Here is a 21182-nt window from a genome sequence, read left to right as displayed (position 1 = left end):
TTTGGGAGCTACTTTTCACCAAGAAATGAATTCTTTGGTTTCAAAGTACGAATACAGATTAAAGCCAGTAGCAATGAATTCCATTGAATATAATATACAAAAATGATGTATTAACTATGTATCCACCATCAATTAGTTTCGCTTTATTAAAAATTAAAAAAGGAAAGATTATTTTTTGTACAACCGGAGCCCACAATTTTTTTTTCTTTCTTGAAACAAAAAAAAAAAGAAATTCAATCATGCATATATATACCTACGGAGAAGCGTTGACGCTTTGTACACTTCAGACCCAAAAATTTAAATATTCTCACGAAAAGAAATATTTACTTTCCAAAACTTTTGTTAAATCAAAAGTACCCTGTGAGGGTAGAAGTGGGATTTTAAGTGGCACCCATTTTTTATCAGCATCTTCAGAAGATATAAACAAATCGTACCTCCTTGCAATGTCTTTAGAAATCATAAAGTTCTTATATCGCTTTCGAAACTCATTTCTCAGCTTTTCCATAATTTTCTGTGAATGTAATTCAACAAAAGCTTGTCGCAACAAACTACCTAACTGTTCGACATCGCAAGCATGGGTCCAGTAAGAGTCATGGACAGAAGCAAAGGTTATCTTCGCTTCCTTGGCTTTCAAACATGTCATAAACAAATGTGTCGCGTCTAAAGAATGTACAAAATTGGGAGGAAAAGCAGCAGCTTGTTTTCTAGGTTCAACGGAAGCTACTCTATCCCTATCTTCAATACAAACTGATTGTAAGTTTGTCTGTACTTGTCGTTTTTTAAAGTTCCTATAAGGCTGGATAATAGGAAACCCAAGGGGAGTCGTCCAAATAGTGGGCGTCAGTTTATCCTTATGACCTTCCTTAATATATTCTGCCGGCAAAGAATTTGAAATAAGGTACGAACAAGTAGACAGCCAATCTTGAATCTCATGAGCTCTTTCAAATAAAGCACGAAGGGCTCGGAACACCATTTTAGTCAAATAACTAGAATAGTTGTTGAGCATATCTTTAGGAATATCTCCTCGTTTTTCCAACTGACTGATAATCTGATTTTTGGCACCCACATAAGTAACACCGTAAACGTTAGTCATAACCGTAGGTTTCACAACACTTCTGTCGATTTTATCTTTCAAAGCGGTGGCCAATTCATCACCTTTGGCAGACTCTTGTTCCAATCTGCTTATCACAATCTTAGCTACTGCATCATAGACATCTTTAGGCCGATCGTTTGGAGACAGATTAACTTCATGAGCACCATCGGGATCTCTTCCTAGGGCAGCATAATGTTGTAATCCATTACAGGTTCCATCTTGCTGCACTGGGACGTGACAAACGTAATTTTCGGGGTTTCCGGAGCGTGTTGCTCTTGCGATTTCTGCAATTGCCGCAAGAGCTTGAAAAGGATCTTCAGCAGACGTCCACCATTTGCGTCCTTCCAAAGGATGATCATACGAATCAAAAACTTGTTCAATGTTGTCATCCACGAACTTTTGACGACTAGCATAATCAACTTTACTGATACCAAACAAATTTGCCAAATGAACTTTCAGCCAACTAAGCCCATTAGGACCTAATGGCTTTCCCTCAGCGAACTCTAGTAAACCACGACAAAAGTCATTGTTTACATGGTGTAAATGTGCAGAGATTGGGTATACTCTTCCTCGGAAATCCATGTTATGAGGAAAATAGAATCTTTCATTTAAATATGAATTAGCGATTTCAAGTTTGTAGTTAAAATCACAGCGTTGTGAGTGGGCAGTTGCCTTTTCCCTAGAAAGTTTATCCCTAAGGCTGTACCATGCTACACGATCATTCGGATTGAGGGCTTGCTTTGGATAAGGAGGAAGATTCACCTCTACATTTTTGGGAGGAATACTGAGCATACCTTCACCTAAATTCCAGATTTTAACTATAACATCAAACGTGAAGCGATTAACTCTCCAGTCCACATCACCAAGTGCGCTTAACGCGTTATAGACTTTCTTAAGATGACCTTTACGGGAAGCTTCCTTAACATAATCTAACTGCTCAGTACAGCCCTTCAAACGGATTATCGACTCTCGAGAGTAATAATAACCTCCTTTGTCCCATTGCACCCATGGTTTGGGACGTACCAACATTGGGAGCATTTGTGGATGGATAAGAGGATTTTGGAATTCACTTGCTATTAATTTTAAGAGCTCAACTCTGGGACGAAGTACACCAGACTTCCTTCCATGAATATATTGATAGGTATGAGCGAAAGCAAATACAGATTCTTTTGTATTGTCCCCGGTATCCGGGCGCTTAAATTTAATATCCATTTTAGCAGCCTGTAAGAACAATGACACTGCAATTGCACCAATCTTGGTGGTAACATATCTTGGCCAGCTTTCCAAAGCATGCTTCCATTTACCGTCGTTCTCATCGGCATTACGCCTCAACTCTTTCACAGCAGCTCTAAATGCACGAGGATTATTAAAAACATACTTTAAATTGTCTCTTATGCGAAGCTTTCCCTCTCTTTCTTCTACTTGTATACGTTCGGATAAGAATTCACGTTCAAAACTCCGTCCAACAGCATCAGTTAAACGAGAAATCAAAACCCCGTGCGTTTCCTCAACTTCCTCTTGACTTGAAATTGAAGAAATAGAGCGAATTACTTCTATAATCGTTAAAGCAGCAAGTTTTTCCGTTTTTAGAAGCTTCAGAAAAGGGCCGCAAAAGCCCTCAGCTATATATGGGTTGCCTGCGTTTGTTTCGATTCTATGATAAAAAGCGTCAAGGCGTTTATTCTCCTGGTTGAACATCTCCTTGAGTTCTGTATACCACTGGTAAAATAAGGCAGAAGCTTCTTTGTTTTTGGGTAAAGCTCCTCCACGATGGAAAGTATCTTCATACTCAGCCTTCCACAAATCAATAGCAGAAGCAACGGCAGATTTCTCCAGAAGCTTTTGCCTCGCCAAATTGACAAGCTCCGAGCTAGGTACCTTTTCCAAAGATACTTCATCCACTGGTAAGTTTTCAGGACTAACAGAAATGTTGTTTAGTGATTTTAGTAGGGCACTCAAACGCATTCCTTTACTTTTTATTTTATCAATGTAAACATGTTCAGTTGCAGGTACGGCCTTTGGCTGGGATTCTTCTTCTTCTGCTGTATTTCTTACAGTATCCTTTTCGGCTAAATTCGACGGCTGAAAACCAAAAAGGGCTAGTTGGTTACTGGATAAGGATTCTAAAGGGATATTAAGGATTCTAATAATTTTTTGAATTTGCTCGCTGTTTAGTACTGACGTCTGGGATAGAATATCGACGACTCTACCTTTTCTGTATCTCCATTCGACAGCCATTCGATGCAAAACGGGATATCCAGATTCTTCCGCTTCTTTTAATAAGGCCGCTTGAAAATAATATGCATAAATCGTGGAATTACCGGGAAGTTTAGACTTTTTGAGGATTGCCCTCGTTGTCCGGATCATAGAATCCAGCGTAAAACTCCCGGAATTGATTAGGTGCCGTAGATATAATTCAATGTATGGGTACATATTTTCATCCATTGCATTATAACCAGCTATGCGCCCCAGAAGCTGTGCTGAACGGACAAAATCATTCGTGAATACACATGCCTCATACAGACTCACCATTTCTGACTTTTGATCTGTATTAATTTTGAATTCATACTTCTTGGAAGGAAGAATGGGCTTGTATACATTCACATTTTCCTCAGCACTTTGCAATGACTCCGTTTGTATTAGCCGCCGACCACGCACATTAACTCTACAAAATCGCGTCCGTAAAAGACATCGCTGAAGTTGCCTTTGAGAAAACATCCTTCAGAGCATAAGTATACAGCTATTGAAGTGGATACCTACTTCTTTAAGGCTCTTTGAGATTGGACGTACTTTACAGGCTCGTGCTAAAAGACCCTAAAGCAAAATGGTCCTTCCAACTTTCACTATGAAGGTAACAGTGTTACCTTAAACTAAAAACAGAATTGATGTAGAGAAAAGTCAATTTTCTACCTGTTGGTTAAGGATAAGCCTTGGATACAATAATAAATAAATTAACTAATACATAAACATGTGGAAAAGCTAGGAAGGGGATGAGTTAGCTAAAAGCGTGTTGCTTATTTCATTCACTTATTCAACAAGACGACATTTATAACTGATGAACACAAAAACAAAATCATATAATCATATATACAATAAGCGTATGAAGCTTTATCTAAAAACATTAGAATACCATTATTTGCTTCTCATATAGCTTAAGGGTTGCCAGTTAATGGACGAAAATAAAAATACAAAATCATCATAGGTAAATCGTTTCAAGCTTAATCGTTCGGAATCCGTTTCAATTCACTGGAAATCCTTTCTACCCATACATCACGTTCCTGCCTGGTTCTAGCAAGAAACATAAACCTTTAATGTTAGCTAAAAGCTTGAATATAGCACTTACTTGTTTCCTTTTCTATTGTGTTTTTTTGAAGGAACCTTATAGACGTCTGGAAAAGCATTCATCAAGGAGAAATCCAATTCAGATTGCGAGTATATAACAAAAGACAGCATCTCATCTTTATCAAAAGACTTCCAGCCGTCTTCATGACATTTAGGTAATCGATTGCTTGTTCCTTCATTTTTTTGTCGGTTCTTGGAAAATTCGGTGATTGTCGTAAATCCAGTATATATGTAGGCATTTTTGAAATAAATAGAGGAGAATTTTTGAAAGTGCGTTTTTCTGTGGAGTTTACCAAATCTCGTCCTAGTAGCATCCCGAAAAAAGATGATCTTTCCGGGAATAAGAACAGCGTAGCACTTTTCATATAAATCTCCTGTTCGCATATATAGCACTCCTTGAGCCTACATTATAAATTAGCATTTTTAAGTAAATCATTATGCTTACCCGAATGATCCTGCATCCTAGGACGTTGCAATAGTTGTGGATATGTGTACTTGCCATACACTCCGAGACTTCCCAATAATTACTATGAGAAGCAACAACAGGCTCAATAGATGAGTCAATATGCAATATGTTAATATTTGTGTCTCTGACATCATAGAATTCTTGTAAATCCAGATTCAGACGCTGTTTCCAATATCTTGCAGTCGCTCCAAGTTTTTCTATCCATATGTCTCTTGTTTTTTGATTATAGCTTTGGAATAATGTAGACATTCCGTTCACCATATGTACTTCAAAAACGTTATTGTCAGTTTCGTTAGCTGCCGGTTTAACATGTTTAACTTTCGATAAATCTAAAAATCCATTCGCCGAAGAAAGTATATCCGACTCACGCTTTCTTTCTGTTTGAAGCAAAGACAATAAATGGTCTTTTGTAGCATCGTCTAACTTATTGTCAAACCACGGTATAGTATCGCCAGCCTCTTTTAATGGATCAAATAAGCATTGATGCTCATCAATTTGCGAGTGTTGAAGAAATGGAGCATCATTTTGGTTCTTGAATTTTTCGACTAAAATGGCAAGAGGAAGAACATAACTGGGTTCGATGGAAAGTAGAAGGTGATTAAAAACCATAAAATATAGCTTCTTGTGAAACAGTCTACCAAAACGACCTCTTCGTCCAGCACTCGTTGTCAAGCGAATTAGGTATCCTTCATAAGGCACAGGCTCCTTCATTTTTGACCCATTTCGAAATGTAGCAAATGACGGATAATGATTTTTAGGTCGTAACTCAAGCTGGCAGATATCTTTGGCAGCCAACAATCCCACATACCTGAGGTTGTCTATGTTTGTAATCCATTTGATGCGATCATACATTCTCCAGCACAAGCCAACATTTTGCATTTTGAACCATTGTTTTACAATTTGAGACCATTCGGGGTTAAGCTTTAAAACGTTTAAGCATGAGTCAACAAAGTCGGCCTCTGAAACTTCCCAATTTTTTAAAACTCTATCATGGATTGTTTGAGGAGAAACCTTCTCCGATGAGTCCATATTTGCTTCATTTTTTTGTGGAGAACTGCAATGAGCATTTCTGAGACACTGAGAATCGGGACTAGTAAAGCTGAGACGCAATTGAATATGAAACGCGGGAACGGCAATGAAAAAAGAAGATCCGGGAGTAAAATTCAATGCACGGCTGACGATGGCAACCCATTCATAAGCTGAGCTGGTGTACTGGAAATTTAAAAGGAAAATAAAAGTTTTGTGTTTTATGTAAGGGGACCAGATTGCCAAGGAGTTATCGAATGAATTGTAAATGTTCCAAAAGGTATAAGATGGATTTAAAAACAAAGAAAATAGGCAGTTTTTCCGGTAGGATTCCTGATCAGGCTCATCTTCTGATAAACGGTCAACAACAGTTTTCATGTATTTTTCACCGATAAAATCTAAACGAATAGCCCCTTGTTCGGACGTTTTTACGGCTACAACTGTACATGGGGCCCAAGAAAGAATGGTCTTTCTTGGAATCCTTGAAGCGATCGTCTCGTTAAAATCAGTAGGAATCAAGCTGGAAGACGTTTCGACCCGCAAAAGAACTTGTTCAGTCCGAAAAACCACGCCAGAAGACGGAGCGCTAAGTTTGGGATGTTCACTTGTGCCCAAGACGCGAGGATTATTTTGTCTTAAAGCAAATCGAAGATGACGCGGAGTTGAAGATCGTCGGTCAAGTGACTGGCGAGATTGAAAGGTTTGATAACTCACGGCGGTATTAGGACGGTGCACGTCGAAAGAAGAACGAACACGAGCAGTATCGGAAGAGTAGGGTATGAGGGTAGAATCGCGGTTATTAGAATTTTGGGATAGAGCAAGGGAGTCTCGTTTGGATAAGTGGGAGGAGCGAACACGATTATTTGTACGATGACTAGTCAATGGAGCCCGAGGCAAGTCGAGGGATGCTCGATTGGTAGAGGCATATGAATGGATTCTGCTCATGGAAACTTCATCGACGGATCTATTCACACGAGTATGCAACCGCTGGAAGAGTTTATGGTTTACGGAAGGTTCAACGGAAATATCATAAGAGGCCTGGTGCCGAGAGTAGTTTTGGAATCGCTTTTTCCAAAAACCAGTGGACCCAGAAAGGAAATTCGTCGGAATAGGACCAATGAATAGACGATTCGTCAAGCAGCTTAAATGTTCAACGGATGTTTGGTTGAGCCAAGCAGTATCACCTTCTCTTTCACTCATTGCATTGTCAAATTGGGCAAAAGCTATTAGCTTACAACGAAGACTAAGATAAATAAAGATATTTTAATAAATACAAGTTTACTTTTCTTGTAAAATCCTTTTAGATGAAACAACGAGGAAATCAGCAGCTTTAAATCCTTGTATTGTTTACACAAGATATTAATGACAAAGCGAAAAGTAAACAAAACAAAACGCCGACTAGAGACCAAACAAAAAGGGGAACTCAAAATAACAAAAAAAAAAAGATTACACGAACTCTAAAACATAAAAATGAAATGTACGAATCACTTCTTTCGTAAGGCCAGTCAGTACCAGGCGGCTGGCAAAACTAAGTTTCTACTCGAAACAAGACAGACAGAGGTTATGAGGATAAAAACAGGATCCAATTCAATAACCGAACAGCAATTTCTCTTAATAGAAAGGGGTTGCCGCCTGTTTCCTGTCTTTCAGAGTGTTCGAAATCGTTGTGCTTTACAACCTGCTTCCTTTTCGATTCCTTCTATACGATAAACGCAACGACTATTTCGTGCTAAACTACGTTATAAAATATTGCGTATAAGCTACACTTGCGAAATTTCCATTTACGGTAATACGTTTGTAGAATAGTAACATTTTTTTACGAGACTTACCAAAACATGTATATAAATTTAACACACTGGAACGAGGAATGATTCAATTTTTTTTTTTTTTACTTTTTTTGCTGGAACTGTTCAAAAATAGCGAGAATTGAATAGCCAATCACCTTCTAACTTATAGTAGCCAAAGCTTAATCGTTCAATATAATTGGCTAAAATATTTTTTCTAACGATGTACTTACCTTGGATTGGCTAAAAAAAGGTATCGTTTGTGCTTGATGTACTTCATTGGGAACTATGTCAATTTTTTGTCCAATTATATAAAAGTGCAGATGTGGTCACTAATTCTATATATATAGTTGGAATCCCTCGATTTTCACCTCTCTGAACCAAGTTGAAAGCTTTGTTTTCAAACCTGGTCTTAACTTTTTTGAATTCTTTCTTTTTGTGAAACTACAGAAAAATGGCTGAAGAAGAACACCAGATCGACTTTGAAGGTGGTGAAGCCGGTGCCTCTTTGACTTTCCCTACCCAATGCTCTTCTTTGCGTAAGAACGGCCACGTTGTCATCAAGGGCCGCCCTTGCAAAATTGTGGAAATGTCCACCTCCAAGACCGGTAAGCACGGTCACGCCAAGGTCAACATTGTTGCCATTGATATTTTCACCGGCCGTAAGTACGAAGACGTGTCTCCTTCCACCCACAACATGGAAGTACCCGTCGTTAAGCGTGACGACTACCAATTAGTCCTCATTGACGACGGCTTCTTGTCCCTCATGACTCCCGACGGTAGCACCAAGGACGATGTCCGTCTTCCTGAAGGTGAAATTGGTCAACAAATTGAAGAAGGTTTCGAGGAGGGCAAGGACTTGATTGTCTCTGTCGTCTCTGCCATGGGTGATGAGATCCCCCTCAGCGTTCGTGAGGCTCCCTCCAGCTCTTAAGTTGGGTAGTCGCGTGTATACGTAGTGGGTGCAAAAATATAATCGTTTTTTATTTGGTTACCGTGGTGGTAATGCCTATATAGAAGGATAGACGATTCCTTTGCATGCCATTCAAGAAGCATGGTTATGAAGATGGATGTTTCTGTTTTTTTGTCATTGATACTCATGCATGTTTCTTGTTATTACGATTTTCTTAATGGATGGATAGGTCAAATAAAAATGAAATCACAGACGTTAAATGATGCATTGCAGAAAGAGAGCTTTGTAAGTTGAATAGAATAAAACTCACGATTGTAATACAAACGACCCCATCAATGTTGGATTGCTTTTACCTTTGTCTGTTTGCACAATGCCTTGTAGTCTACAAGGGAAGTAGTTTTTCGTTAGTGATCTGATATAGTGGAAGATGGGAGTCAAGTATCTTGGAAACATGTTCTTTTCTTTGAATTCCTGCCTTTTTCATTTATTCAGCGATCGGCGAGACTCCTAGTTGAGCTACTTTTAGAAAAAGTGATGCTTGTATCTTGTTGGAGTAACATGGACATAACGTAACTGAAGTAACCCAACAATATAGGCCGTCCAAGTATCCTTACCACTGTCAATAAATAACCACTACATTCATTCTTCTTATCACGAAATTATATTTACAAATTATGAGTCCTATTAAAACTGCAGTCCTTGGAACAGGCATGTCTGCCTTTATATTCCATTACCCTTTCTTGGAAACATTGCCGGAAAAATACGAAATCTATGCTGCCTGGGAGCGTCGTGCAACTCCTGAACACTCCAAAGCACGTAGCGCATACCCCAACATCAAAGTGTATACTCAACTGAACGATCTTTTGGCCGACTCGAACGTAGAGTTGGTGGTCGTATCTCTTCCTCCCGACGCTCATGTGGCCGCAGTTACTGCCGCGTTGAATGCAGGAAAGCATGTAATTTGTGAAAAGCCATTTACACCTACATACGAAGAAGCAAAACAATTGTTTGAGTTAGCCAAGTCCAAGAATCTCTTGTTGGCGATTTACCAAAATCGTCGTTGGGATGGTGACTTTTTAACCGCAAAAAGCGTTATCGACAGCGGTCGCTTGGGTGACGTTGTTGAATTTGAATCTCACATTGACCGTTTTCGTCTCTTCCGTAAGGGGAACTGGAAAGATGTGCCCAGTCCAGGTTCTGGCTTAGTTTATGATTTGGGAGCTCATTTAATTGATCAAGCAGTTTATCTATTTGGTGTTCCTGAATCTGTGACCGGAAAAGTGTTATGCCAACGTCAAATTCCTCCTTTGGAAGTAGAAGACAATTTTACCATTGTTTTGCACTATCCCGCCAAGGAAGGCAAGCTTCCCATTGAGGTGATCTTGCGCTCCAGTAGCGTTTCTTGTGGTGTCTCGTTCCGTTACTGCATTAAAGGTACCCGAGGTACATTCCTAAAATTTGGCTCTGATCCCCAAGAAAGCCAACTTAACAAGGGAATGAAACCTTCAGAAGGAGGTTATGGTCAAGAATCATCTGAAAACTATGCCAAGCTATGGACGGTTCCCATTGACGCCGATGTGAAAGCACTTCCTGACCCTGCTTTGAGTACCGTGCCTACCACTACCGGAAATTACCGCGCATTATATGAAGAAGTCTATCATACTTTGTCTGGCAAGTCTTCTGCTATTTCCGTTCTTCCTGAGCAAGTCTTAACAGTGGAAAAGATTATTGAAGCTGCCTATAAGAGTTCAAAAACTTCGTCTTCCGTAAAGATTGCTTAATTTACGTATGTCTAAGCTTAATTGGTAAAATTATTTTTATTTTCTTATTAAGTTCCCATGAAATGATTGATCCTTCATTTTTCTAAATTGAAAAAGTTTTTATACGCCGATAGAAATTGAATTAAAAATGCAATTTGCTCATATTATCTATCTACAATTGTTAAAACGAAACGGGATATAGATTTTTATAAATACGAATTCAATCCAATTGGTGAAATCTAAACTCAAATTGGAGTTGATTCAAACGGAATTTTGAAAATTGATTCTTCAAACCAATGGATTCCCGATATGTAAGGGAATTATACCAACAAAACGCTGAAGCATTACAAATCGGATTGGATTTTCGCCAGCGATCATTCACATCTCGTTATGGCTGATAATATACGATCACGTTTGTGGATTAGCTATTACAAAATTATGACTGACCTTTGCAAAAGGTTGTTCTTCTTTAAGAAAGGAATCGATCGCTTTCTTTAGGTGGTATTATTGGAAAGAATTATATTGATGATTTATTTATTCATTATCATTATTATTGTGTTTTAAATGTTCTCCGAAATCGACAAGCAAAATTATTTCAACGTCCTTGAAAAGGTGTCCACAAACAAAAAAAGCAAGGCATTTTTGCCGGAGAAGCAAATTCAACAGTAAACGATCCAAGACAAGTTGGACTCTGTGTGGATACTGATAATTTTCTTTATTTTTTTGTGGATTCAAAAATATGGATTCACGTAATATAAAAATGAAATGGCCACCAAAGCCATAGTGAAGAAATGAGCGATTGTATGATGGCGATCATAATTGCCGTCGAGAAAATGAAAATCATAGACGTTGGAAGTGAAAATTTATCCGCTATGACTTTGCTCGAAATCAATATAAATATTGTAAATCTGCAGGTCTCAGCAAAAAAGAAAACTCCGAAAGATTCGAAGTTTTAAGCTGGTCTTTTTGGAAATTTATTAAAATAAAGCATACTTTCATTTACTTCAGTCCTTTGTGTTAATTTTTTCTAAAAAACAAGGACATCGAATTTCAAAATATGATGTTCATTCCTTCAGTGTTAACTGCAGCTCTCGCTTTGTTGTCCAGTGTCGGTTTTGCAGTGAACAGATCTGCAGCTGAATTGGCTTCTTACAACCCTGATGCGTCACATTATAATGGCAGCTTGAATTTCTGCCTTGGTGCAAAGAATCCCAATGGCGGCTGCAAGACAACTGACGAATATTTGGCCGACTTGAATGCATTGGCTAATTACTCGGCCAGCGTACGTACGTACGCTACGAGCGATTGCAACACTCTGCAAAATCTGTTACCTGCTTTGTCTCAAGCTTCCCACAATTTCAGTCTATACGTTGGTGTCTGGCCCACAGATGATGCACACTATGCCCAAGAGAAGAGTGCTTTATCCCAATTTTTACCCAAGTACGGCGTTCGTAATATAAAGGGTATTACCGTTGGATCAGAAGTCTTGTACAGAAACGACCTTAGCGCTAATGCCCTCGGTGACCGTATTAACGACGTTCGTGGTCTTGTAAAGAGTTATGGCTTTGATGTGCCTGTCGGTACATCCGACAGCTGGAACCTCTGGGCTGCTGGCTCTGGTGATGCTGCCATCCAAGCTAGTGATTTTATCATGGCTAATGACTTCCCTTATTGGCAAGGTCAGAATACTAGCAACATGACGAACACTTTTGTTTCCGATACTCTTACTGCTTTGGAGCGTGTTCAACATGTCAAGGGCACAAACAATGTGACATTCTTGGTTGGTGAAACTGGCTGGCCTACTGGAGGTCCTAATTATGGTGAAGCCCAAACATCTGTTGACATTGCCAAGCAATTTTTCCACGATGCTTTATGCCAAGTTATGAAGAAAGGCATTGACATTTATTACTTTGAAGCCTTTGATGAGCCTTACAAGGGTGCCGATAGCAACGTCGAACCCCACTTCGGTGCTTACTATAGTAACCGCGTCCCCAAGTTCTCTTTGAACTGTACTGAATCAATTTAAAAAGTTGATTTACTGAGTATTATAAATATTTAGATACGATACAATTAGCATACTTTTTGGCATAAAATAATCATGCATATTACTTTACAATTTATTTCTTCTCAGTTGTCTGAAACTTTAAAGTTTTTATAAAAGTATTTATCTACTTGCATCTGTTCACCCATGAGATACAAATTAAGAACATTATTCTAGCTTACAACTCGTTCAATTAAGTCCCGACATATGTTTACTAGCGTAGGTTTCAAAGTTCGCTATCGATGATAGTGAGGTCAGATAAATTTTGCAAACGTCAGCGACGGTTCATATCAACAAGAAACGTCTAAAACCTGTAAAGAGCCATATACAGAAAATGCCAATTCTCAGATTATTGCTGGTTGGGTGTTTAGTTTGTATGCAAAGCATACTTGCTTATGCATCAGACAATAAAAGCCTCTTGGTAAGTCCAGTCTGTGTTACATACTTGGAAAAATTGGATTGCTAACATTGTAACCGTTAGACGGAAGATATTATGGCATCTCAAATTTGCAATGGAATGTATGCCAAAGATGGAAGCGTTTCAGAGATTAAATGTACGTGTTTAAGGTGGTAGGTTGCCGGGTAATCAATCAATAAGTTTTATTAGGGAAACTAGGTTGATTGACTTCTAGTTTGCGATAGCTTAAAAGTTATATGCCTTTTGAATAATCGAAAGGTGTTATTCAAGGCTTTTTGGATTGTGAAATGTCACGTACTTCCAGCACAACCGCCATGCTGCACCAGGTTTTCAAAAAGTTTGCTCCTCAACTAACCTCTTTTCTTTAGTAAACGTCGATGAGCTGCAATCGAGTTTTGACGGTGCAATTCGCTTGTTAATTTTTAATTGGAAAGAAGTTGATGCAGTGGGTTTGGTCGGTGAAGACAAGGAACGCCATTATATTTGCGATTATCCTGAAATAGAAGCCGATATGTGCACTGAAGAGCAATATGGGCTTTATTTGGTGGATGATGTTAAATCTCATGGCTCTGTCTTTTCTGATTTCATAAACGCCAAAGCAATGGATTCACCTTTTGTCTACCCCGTGGTTGAGACAGGCTTGTATTGTGTCTTCACTGCGCCATTGGAAGGCGCTAAAGAGATGTATACTATTAGCGTTACTTGGGAAAACTATTTTGGTGAGCTTGATGCTACCGAATATCCCCATTTGTTTTTGAATCCCGTCTTGCTCATTATGAATGTAATTGTAGCTATTTGGTGGTCATTTGTTATGCTTCGCTACAGACATGATCTTTTACAGATCCAAAAGTATATTTCAGGCGTCGTTGCACTTTCTTTGGCATGTGGTTTCATTTCTTCTGGATACTTCTTCTATGCCAATGCAAACGGTTATACGAATTCAAGCAAAGTATTTGCCTTCTTTTTATCTATCTTTCAGGCAGCTCGCCAATCGTATTTCGGATTTCTCGTTCTAATTGTCTCCTTGGGTTATTCAATCGTTGTCCCAACTCTTGGCAGCCTTCTTCGAAAATGCCAAATTCTTGGAGGCCTTCAATTCGTTGCTTTAAGTTTTTTCCTTACTTCATTGTTTGTTAGTCCAAACAACCAAGAGTCTTTTGTCCTAATGTTTGCTGCTCCGATATTTTTGTTCACCATTTTCGCCATGTTTTTTTGGATTGTTTTGGCTTTGAATAATACAATTCAAGACCTTCGTTTGCGTAAGCAAACTGTAAAGGCTCAAATGTATACTCGTTTATGGGTGGTTATCTGCTTTGGTATAATTGCCTACGGAGCAATTGTTATTGCTAATGCTGTTTTAATTGGTATCAATGGTCAAATGAACTACTATTTGAAGTACTGGAAGTTACTTTGGTTCTTAGATTACGGTTATGCCGACATTCTTTCTTTCTTTTTGATGGTAACCATCTTGTATATTTGGAGACCTACTGAGAATAACCGTCGTTTTGCTATGAGTGAACAAGTTGCTCAAGACGTTGATGAATTTGAAATGACGTCCTCAGTCTCTCACGAAAGTTTGCCCATGTATCAAGAGCAGTCTAATTCAGAAGCTCAGCATGGCGCAAGGACTGGAAACGCAGATGAACATCAAGCTCTCTTTGCTGTAGACGATGAAAGTGATGATGAGACTTCATATCGTGCGAATGAAGATAAGCAAAAGCCTGTTTAGATTAGTGATCCATTTTCATACTTCGGACGTCGGCAAGCCTGTATTTAATTTGGATATTAGATTTCTTTTCGACTTATTACGAATTCTTAGATGCCTTTATATTTTTCTTTTTTATAGTTAATTACTCTTTAAATAAAACCGTTCATTAATAGTCAAAGTTCTTGCTAAAACAATATATACTGTAAGAATTGGAAAATACTAGATTATATTATTCTTGTTCCAAAAGCTCTCCATCTTTTTGACAGAAATGATTTTGGCTGTGAGTCAGCATTATTGAAAGGTATGTACTCCATGACAAATATATCAAACCATGGAGTTTCATCAATTTCTTTAGGAATTTGATCACTTGAAATGCCCCTGGATAAAAGTTTGCTTACTCGCTCTTCCAAATTTCCCCAAATTAAAAATAATCTTTCCCGAATTCTAAGTAAAACTTGTTTTTCAATATTTAAATTGCAGGGATAAATAGTAGAGCTATTAAAGAGAGTTTGAGCATCTTCGCTATAAAAAATGATCGGCAGGGTTGTTTTTGAAGCATCTCTAACAAGAAAGACAAACATCCATCTGTATTCTGTAATACTAGAATTTGATATAGGGATACAAAAATTAGTCAAATCCCTAGGCCAAAAATCCACAACTTGCACTCTGAGCCGATGCTTTCGAGGTGTTGTAACGGAAGTAAGAGGAGAATGCAAAAGGGTCGATATAGTAGTCATTGGAATTTCTACTGTATCATTATAGACGTGAGCAGTTATATCAGCGGCTTCAGGATAGTTGGTTTCTCGCGTAATGAAAGGATTGACTTGATCATTTACAGAATTAGCGGGGCCTTCGGACACTTCCTGACTCTTTACGTAACTTCTTTTTCTTTCCTTTAAGCTATTCAATTCAGAAACACTAGGATCGACTTTTTCAATGCTGCTTTTATATTTCTGGCCAGGATCGCCATGCATTACACATTCTAGTTGACCAAATCGATCAAGCTTGGCCCGGGCATTCTTAATGAAAACGTAGTCCCCTTCTTGAACGTAATTACGACAGTAAAAATCATGCTCATCCCAAAGAATACACCTTAAAGAATAGCGTCCCTGAGGACCTTTCCATCGCATATGAGGAGCGGTCTCGCGAGTAACTGGATAAAAATTTTCATTTTCGGAAAAATCAGTGACGAACAAGGTAAAGTTTTTTTGGGTATACCATGTTTTAATGACCTGGCCGTAGAAAGTAAATCGCTGGGAAGGGCGAATTTTGGAAAGAGTAACAACTTTGATCTCCTGATTGTTACCAACTTCACGTTCATTATGAGAAGGAAGCTGGATAAAAGTAGGATGAGTTCCATTCCCTGTAATCCCTGCCTCAAAGTGTTTTTGCCAGCAGATTTTTAGTAGTTTCGCGACTTCAACTTCCTCAGTACTTACATGAAACAAACGGAAGGTATTACTCGCCGAATTCCCTAAATTTCTATTCCATAATTGGAAAGTGAAGTCGGTCTTAGATAGTCCCTGCTTGCTGTCTCTGTATGGTCGAATTGTTATGTGTTGCAGCAAAAGAATCTGTCCTTCTTCGGTGATTTCTGGGAGATCGTACTCAGTTTTACTGAACAAGTGTATGCGTAAACCTTCGCCATCGGGATGACAACTAGGATCCCAAAGCTCTACTGTCACTACCCAGTCTAGTTACAAACTTGGATTAGCTTACAAACTGCAAGAGACGAGACTTGAAGGAAACATGGTCCATCCACCATAGCCTTTCAATTCCTTATACGAACCATTGGGTCTGAAAAGCTTTCACTTTCTTATCAAATTGGATGCCATTCCTTCAATCCACACTTACCACATGTCCCTCTAAGACTTTGTTTTTTGGGTGTGAATGCTTTAACAATGCCAAATAGGTTTGTCACGAATCTTTGGGAATTATTCTCCCGACATTTCTTGATAGGATGGTAATGCGAATTCTATTATCAATAAGTAAGTCTCTTCATACTTCATATAATTTTTCAATGAATTGACCTTACACGGATTATAATTTCATTTTGGTTCGAATACAAGTCTTCAATATCATGTTGTATAGAGGGTTCCTCCATCAACTTTGTCAAGTAAAAGTTTCGTATGGTGCTTGGCTAGTTTGACAAGACAAGACACGTATTCTAAGGACGTCAGTTGTTCCAAATTCATTAATTGCACAAAAGCAGCCACTCAGTCACAGATAAAGAAAGAAATATATCTAAAATGAAAATAGAAATGACAGAGATTCAATGAATGGAAGAAGTTTTCTTTGTTTTATGCTGGCTTCATTTGACCCACGCAGGTTTGAGGTATAATGTGAGAAGAGGACTTATTATGAAATCCACTTACATGAGTTTGATTGCTTTTGTCGAGCTGTTTACTGAAAACTGGTGTGGAAGATTTTATCGTATGGCGCGGTACAATAATAGGCTACTGGCGACAGGTTTATTGATGGATTTCTTTGATACAGAGTATAAATGTGTCTCTGACATGAGAAGCGCCATTGGATTTGTCTGATTGTATAAGCAAGATACTTGCTCACAACCAAACGGATTCTAAGGAAGCGGTCGTTCTTAATAAAAATAAATTCTATTCCAGTCTTTTCAAAAGGAAAGATTTGGTATCTATTTTTCTGATTGAAAAGGGCTTGTAGATATACAGCTTTGCATAAGTAGCTAACTTCCCCTAAAGAATTGAATACCAGAATTATAACGATACTCTGAAGGATGATGATTTGTTTGGTAAGTATCTTCTTCTGTAGGTTTAAACCATGACAAGGCATTCAATGGAGATGAACTCATGACAATTTACTTGATGAATGAACTGGAATCACTTTTCATATACTCCAGAATCGGATTTGTAAAAAGCAATATCGAAACCTTAAATGTATCAATTGAACAAAACAAAAACTATATTTGAGGTGTAAATTAGCGTAAAATAATCGTGCAGTTCTAATTTTATGCGAAAGAAATGTACACAAAAATAAAAACGCGCCTTTAGAATATATCTAAGAAATAACACGATAAAAAAAGAATGAAAACGAAACGATTAGAGAAAAATAAATAAATAAGAATGGATCACCACATATCTCAGGCACCAATTATAAATTGATATAAATATCCTCCGATTAACTGTGCATAACTCCGAAGTCCAAAAATCGTCAAAACCAACAGAGCAGGAAGCCAAAAAGAGAAAAGCATCAAATCCATTCCTGCTTTTTTCAACGTTTTTGCTTGCTCTTGAATGGCTTTTGTTTCTTCCGGAGTCAGAGCACTCGTTTTTCCTCGACCAACCAAGCGTGATTGCCATTTTAGTGACCACCAAGCACTTTTGTTATGATCAGCATCCTTTGAAGGATCATTAGAAATAGCTTGAGGTACATAACCTTCGTTGGCAACTTCAGAATAGGGAGGAGGAACATCATCAGGAATAGCGGATATGCTTCTCAAGGTAGAAACCATAGCTTTCTGCATAAGTAACGGAACTTCACTCATGTAGTTCTGGGGTAACTCATGTAAAGAAGGAAATAGCGTTGATGACCGTATCCATAATTTTTCTTTGATTTCCTCTATAGTGCTTGATTGTTTCAAACTTAGGCCAGATTCAGCTCCAGACTTTTCATCGATTAAAGCAAAGTCCATTTCTTTCTTTTCGGCAACCAAACTCTTGAACTTCACACTGGCTAAATCATTCGCACATTGATCGTTAGCACCAGCTAAGTCCGGTAATGCACCTTTTGAAAGTAAGCGTAAATAGATGTCAGGATATTCGTAGAGTGCAGCATAATGCAGAGGTGTGTAACCCAAAGAATCCCTTTTATTTATATCTGCTCCGTTGTTAATTAGGAGCGTTGTAGCGGAACCAAGGCCAGCGGCAACGGAATAGTGCAGTAGTGTACGACCAAATTCATTTACAACATCAAAGTCAGTAGGAAACGTTGTCTCTGTCTCTTCTACTATAGACAAAGCGGCCAATACAGTGTTTTCAACACTGTCCGGGAATGGAACATTATGCTCCTTCGCGACCTGAGTTACCATACTTCTTAAAGACTCAATCTTTTCGTTCATACAATCATGACTAGTTTCACAGCCTTGGTTAGAGGTTGGTTTTATAGAGTTCGTGATATATTGAGCAAAATCATCCCTCCATGAGCTTAAGAGCTTCTTAGACAGCGTTAAAGGGTTTTGAACCGTTCCAGTAAGCTTCAAACCAAGGACTTGTACCGTCAACTTAAAAAGTTCGTTATCGAGGTTATCCTCATAGGTAAATGTAGCATTTGAGCCACTTGTTTCCATAGAATAATTAAAGAATTTTACAGGAACTGTTTCAGCCACTGCTGCAGGAGGACACGTTGCAATAATTGTTGAATCACTCCAAGAAAAAGTCACAGCTGCTGGAGTTTCCCCAAACAAACAGACAAGACCGTTGAAAAAATTAGCACCTAGAATAGTTACTTCATAACCACCCATAATTGATCCTTTGTTGGGTATAATACGAGAAATAAGAGGATCCCTGGGCTGGAGAGAGCTTGGTGTGGCAGAAGCGGCACTACTTATGCTCTGCTTATTAGAATGGGTTGTCTCGGGAATCGACTGGTAGGGATCAACGTTTGACGTAAAAGGCCCTATATTGGGGTCATCGTTTTCTGAAAAGGCGTTTAAAAATTGACTGTACTGAGAAAACTCATGGGAAATGGGTATTGCTTCCATCTCCATAGATTCTTTATTAATCGTATCACGTGGAACGTGTAAAACATGATCGTCATTAGTAGAAGGAGTTGCCGAACAATCATTAGGCATATGAAATGTAGGTTTGTTCGAAACTACACTAGCAGCATTCTCCTCAAGAACATCAGAAGCTTCAGGAATCACACCTGGTTTACTCCATTGCTGAGGAAGAAGATGAGAATTTATGTCAGACAATGTCCTTCTTCGCTTTTCAGTAGGTCCCTTAACTGTATCAATTAAAGCCGGTGAAAAATTTTTCTGCCTAGAATGATTATCGGCAGGATTCAACTTTTTCCCTTGTCTGATGACTTTAGGTGTATTTCGGCTTTTATGATCATCAAGTACGGTTATAGGTTCCGGAAAGGAAAGACGGGCTACAAGGCTTGATGAAGAATACAGATCCCATGTTAAACGGAAATAAGGGCAAGACTGATGCGACGAGTAGCATGTTATTCTGGCATTGATATGGGCAACTTTTCCATGTTGAGTTGACTCAAGCGGTACGAATTCAGGACCAGTAAAAACCATAATCATTCTTTCTTCATCAATGTCTTCTAATTTTGGGAATTGATTGAGAAGTTGTATTCGAAAATCATGCTTTTGCTCTGGTGTAGCATCCGCCATGGTACGCTCGTATGCTTTGAGTTTTGCGTAATTAGGCATACAAGCATCTTTCGTTGCTTGCGAACGAGCATTGCGCTTCCTTTCACGAAGTAAGCAGCGAATACAGCATGTGTGAACAACATTGCTAGCATTATCACCAGTTATTACGGTCGGAATTAATTGTAAATATTCTTGAGGATCCACAGAGCTTACCGATTTCTTCAAAGACTTTTTCTTCTCTTCACGATGGGCCCAATTGGGTAAACGGATATATTTATAAGGAACGGTTCCGCCATCAGCCTTTCGAATTTGAACCTGAAATAGCATATTAGTTTCTACCCTTGACCTCCATTTTTGCTCGTTGACAGCGGGGATATGATTAACAGATAAAGTATAATCTTGATGTTCGGGGAACGGAGCAGACGATTTAGGAAGAGATTCGCTTTGAGGATACAAAAAAGGTACCTTAGTAGGCAAATCGGCGCTCGGAAAAATTTGATTATTTAAATATGAAGGATTTGCGGCCGCAGCACAAAAATCGGTACCTGATAGATCAAGGAATTGCTTGTCAGCATCTCCGTTTGCATATAGATCATCAGGTGTACCATTGAAATGGTCATCAGCGATGTGAAGGTTTGTCGCGGGAGAAAATACGGGTGCATTGGAGAACTGAGAATCGCTCATAAGAAAAGGATAGGAATTGTCAATGTGAGGCCGTATGTAGTCTGCCGAACGATCCTGAGATTCTTCACTTTCATCCTGAGAATTTGACAAGTTTGGAGATGAGTCGAGAGAAAGCGAAGGTGGAATTTTTAAAAATTGCGTTGATGATTCTTTTGGTAATTCGTCAAACTTGAAGAATTCTCGCATGGCCGCGTCCCCATTTTCAGTTTCATATTCAGGAGTTGAAAAGGTAAACTCGTCAAAAGAGGATCTGCTTCCATCGGAGCTCATCTTCGTGTTTTTCTCTGATTCCCACGTTTCCTCCTTGTTTTCACCAGGCACTTGTCTCTTCATGAACAATTCTTCAAGTTGAATGTCGACGTCCATCTTTAAGCTTGAAGACCCTTATAAGGAAAATACTTACCCTAATGGTATCTTTTCAAACAAAATTAAAGGAATGTAGAAACAATTCTGCCTATTTCGTATAATACTGGTTTAGTAAAATTGTTGGTTAACGAGTGGTTGGGATGTCATTGGGGATCTAACAGCATCAGCAAGAATTGCGAATTCTCGTGTTTTCTATGTAAGTATTTTTATACACAAATGTTTTAC

At 38.7% G+C, this 21182-nt stretch overlaps 8 protein-coding genes across 8 annotated transcripts; 4 read left to right on the top strand and 4 right to left on the bottom strand.

The window, feature by feature from the left end:
• Positions 1 to 307: 307 nt before the first annotated feature.
• rpo41 (mitochondrial RNA polymerase Rpo41) lies at positions 308 to 3811 on the bottom strand (the record flags this gene model as incomplete). The annotated part of the gene is made up of 1 exon (XM_056183481.1): positions 308 to 3811. One exon carries the CDS (start codon positions 3809 to 3811, stop codon positions 308 to 310), a length of 3504 nt encoding a protein of 1167 aa, XP_056039547.1.
• Positions 3812 to 4311: 500 nt separating this feature from the next.
• On the bottom strand, positions 4312 to 7127 carry mug56 (spore wall assembly lipid binding protein Mug56; the record flags this gene model as incomplete). Its single annotated transcript, XM_056183480.1, has 3 exons — positions 4312 to 4399; positions 4437 to 4837; positions 4881 to 7127. The coding sequence occupies 3 exons, from the start codon at positions 7125 to 7127 to the stop codon at positions 4312 to 4314; spliced, it is 2736 nt and encodes a 911-aa protein (XP_056039550.1).
• A 1038-nt stretch (positions 7128 to 8165) lies between these two features.
• Positions 8166 to 8645, top strand: tif51 (translation elongation and termination factor eIF5A; the record flags this gene model as incomplete). Its single annotated transcript, XM_056183479.1, has 1 exon — positions 8166 to 8645. One exon carries the CDS (start codon positions 8166 to 8168, stop codon positions 8643 to 8645), a length of 480 nt encoding a protein of 159 aa, XP_056039642.1.
• Positions 8646 to 9298: 653 nt separating this feature from the next.
• On the top strand, positions 9299 to 10405 carry SOMG_04699 (oxidoreductase involved in NADPH regeneration; the record flags this gene model as incomplete). The annotated part of the gene is made up of 1 exon (XM_056183478.1): positions 9299 to 10405. One exon carries the CDS (start codon positions 9299 to 9301, stop codon positions 10403 to 10405), a length of 1107 nt encoding a protein of 368 aa, XP_056038980.1.
• A 1036-nt stretch (positions 10406 to 11441) lies between these two features.
• On the top strand, positions 11442 to 12410 carry bgl2 (cell wall glucan beta-glucosidase Bgl2; the record flags this gene model as incomplete). The annotated part of the gene is made up of 1 exon (XM_056183477.1): positions 11442 to 12410. The coding sequence occupies one exon, from the start codon at positions 11442 to 11444 to the stop codon at positions 12408 to 12410; it is 969 nt and encodes a 322-aa protein (XP_056038979.1).
• Positions 12411 to 12759: 349 nt separating this feature from the next.
• SOMG_04697 (seven transmembrane receptor protein) lies at positions 12760 to 14572 on the top strand (the record flags this gene model as incomplete). The annotated part of the gene is made up of 3 exons (XM_056183476.1): positions 12760 to 12846; positions 12907 to 12979; positions 13212 to 14572. 3 exons carry the CDS (start codon positions 12760 to 12762, stop codon positions 14570 to 14572), a joined length of 1521 nt encoding a protein of 506 aa, XP_056039426.1.
• A 203-nt stretch (positions 14573 to 14775) lies between these two features.
• Positions 14776 to 16655, bottom strand: pot1 (shelterin complex subunit Pot1; the record flags this gene model as incomplete). Its single annotated transcript, XM_056183475.1, has 3 exons — positions 14776 to 16244; positions 16406 to 16526; positions 16587 to 16655. The coding sequence occupies 3 exons, from the start codon at positions 16653 to 16655 to the stop codon at positions 14776 to 14778; spliced, it is 1659 nt and encodes a 552-aa protein (XP_056038952.1).
• A 1011-nt stretch (positions 16656 to 17666) lies between these two features.
• Positions 17667 to 20957, bottom strand: mga2 (membrane sensing transcription coactivator, ankyrin repeat containing Mga2; the record flags this gene model as incomplete). Its single annotated transcript, XM_056183474.1, has 1 exon — positions 17667 to 20957. The coding sequence occupies one exon, from the start codon at positions 20955 to 20957 to the stop codon at positions 17667 to 17669; it is 3291 nt and encodes a 1096-aa protein (XP_056039424.1).
• Positions 20958 to 21182: the final 225 nt, after the last annotated feature.

This window comes from Schizosaccharomyces osmophilus, chromosome 3, assembly GCF_027921745.1.
Source record: "Schizosaccharomyces osmophilus chromosome 3, complete sequence".
Classification (NCBI taxonomy): domain Eukaryota; kingdom Fungi; phylum Ascomycota; class Schizosaccharomycetes; order Schizosaccharomycetales; family Schizosaccharomycetaceae; genus Schizosaccharomyces; species Schizosaccharomyces osmophilus.
The sequence above is the reverse complement of the archived record's forward strand: the minus strand, read 5'-3'. Positions and strand labels throughout refer to the sequence as shown.